Source organism: Austrofundulus limnaeus, unplaced genomic scaffold (genome assembly GCF_001266775.1).
Source record: "Austrofundulus limnaeus strain Quisiro unplaced genomic scaffold, Austrofundulus_limnaeus-1.0 Scaffold1050, whole genome shotgun sequence".
NCBI lineage: Eukaryota > Metazoa > Chordata > Actinopteri > Cyprinodontiformes > Rivulidae > Austrofundulus > Austrofundulus limnaeus.
In genome coordinates, this window is record NW_013953452.1 from 12,529 (window position 1) to 14,543 (window position 2,015).

General features: G+C 36.9%; 1 protein-coding gene across 2 annotated transcripts in view; it reads left to right on the plus strand.

Moving 5' to 3' along the window:
• Nucleotides 1-2,015, plus strand: part of usp48 (ubiquitin specific peptidase 48) — a gene marked incomplete in the record, with an annotated part of 52,720 nt that overhangs the window by 11,723 nt on the left and 38,982 nt on the right. For both annotated transcript variants that reach the window (XM_014030394.1, XM_014030396.1), the window contains 2 exon segments: nt 618-745; nt 1,060-1,184. In XM_014030394.1, coding sequence (XP_013885848.1) covers nt 618-745; nt 1,060-1,184 — 253 coding nt within the window.

Genomic DNA, 2,015 nt, shown 5'->3' on the forward strand with positions numbered 1-2,015 from the left:
GTCCTGATGTGTATAATCATAAATAATATAATAGTAATCATTTTTTTTAAGTTTTAAAATGTCACCTCCACTGACCGTAAAGTTTCCTGAAAAGGCCCACGGACCACCAGTTGATAGTCACAGTTGTAAATTGTTTTATGGCTCTGGACACATTTTATTAGTGAGAAAAGGAGCACAAATGGCTCTTTTGATTGTAAAGGTTGCAGGCACCTGGTTTGGAACATCATAATGCAAGACTGAGTGCTTTCAGCATAAACACAGCCATGAACCTCTGACYGATCGATCCCACATGAAGTTCTTATGTCAAGTGGGGTAAAAGTTTCTCCTGGCAGGAAGAGACAAGAAGAGACGGCAGATTCGAAACGGCAAACACAAGGACGTGATTTTCATCATGCAACTGCGATAATGWGAGCCGATTTCGGCAGTTCGGATGGAGCATGCAGAGACCTTAACTCGTCCACTCTCAWAAAGTTTCTGTCTGATATTCTGAATTGATTACTCTAATCAATATCTACTGCAACTAAAATGTTGATGTTAACAGTTTCACTTTAAAAAAATCTGAAGTGTTCTTTTCATGTAATGTCTTTCTCTCAAAAGAACATCTTTGTCTCTGTCAGATTACGAGCCCCAGTCCATTTGTGAGCATTTGCAGTACCTCTTTGCACTCATGCAGAACAGCAACAGAAAGTACATCGACCCTTCAGGACTAGTCAAAGCACTGGGCCTGGATACTGGACAGCAACAGGTAAATCAGACACAAACCAGCAGTAATGATTAAAATTTTTGCTCAAAAATTCAGAACTGGTTTTACAGTTTGGCACATTCATTGTTGAGTTTTGTTTTATATTAATTGATAACAAATATTTGTGTGATGAATTCAATATTAAATCTATTGTTTTCTTGTTTTTATTATTAAGATTTTTATTTTTATAATTTTTAACTAAATTTACAAATATTTTCCTCACAGAAATAGTTTTAAATTTCCTAAACTTTTAGCTGCCATACTGCTTGATATTCTAAAGTAAATCTAGTGTATTCACAAGATCTTTTCTTTCTCAGGATGCCCAGGAGTTTTCAAAGCTTTTCTTGTCTCTGTTGGAGGACACGTTATCCAAGCAGAAGAACCCCAACCTGCAAAATGTCATCCAGCAACAGTTCTGTGGGCAGTTCTCCTATGTTACAGTGTAAGGACAACTGAAATTTGGGCTCAGTTAAACAAAAAGTTACCACCTTCAGTCATAGTATGTATATAGTAGATGTTGTCTTAAGCAATGTGCTACTTTATCATGACTGTTACATCACAGAAATGGTAAATTGGTGTTAAATTGAGAATGCACAGCTAGGATTGCAGAGCAACTTTACATACAGTTAAAACTAGATGTTAACATACATCTAATGTAAAAAGACATACTGTATCTACATAAAAATATACAAACATTTTTTGTTACTGTCTGACTTTAAATCAGACTAAACCTTCCCTGTTTTAGGTAAGTTAGGATTCCCAAAATTATTTCTACAGTATTTGTTTATTGCACAGTTAAGTTTTTGTAGAATTTTTTTATCACTTTATTCAATGTCACAAGTTTTTATAGAATTTCTTAGTATTCATATCTGTCTGYCTGACACAATCWGTGTTTCCCCTACCATTATACTGGCGCCCCTCTAAGGATTTCACGGCATGTAGTYATTTTTATTTRAATAAGGCCAGATCAAGTCGAGAGCTATTTTTTGCAATCCTCCATATCCACCTCTCGGCAAACTTGGGGGGAAAAGACGGCGCAGAGCGAGGCTGAGCTCTGTGTGTGGTCCTCACAAAGATAGGAAGACGTTTGTGTGTGATTAGACGCACAATGAAAACTCTGCTTTTAGTCACGTAGCACCGATGCGACAGCTTTGCAAGCTACTTTTTMTTTCTTTAAAAGAAAATGCGACAGGTGAAGCCACAGCATGGTTACCTTATTAATAATTACTGCCTTTTTTTCTTCCTCTGTGGGTGGGGGGTCAGCTTCACTCAG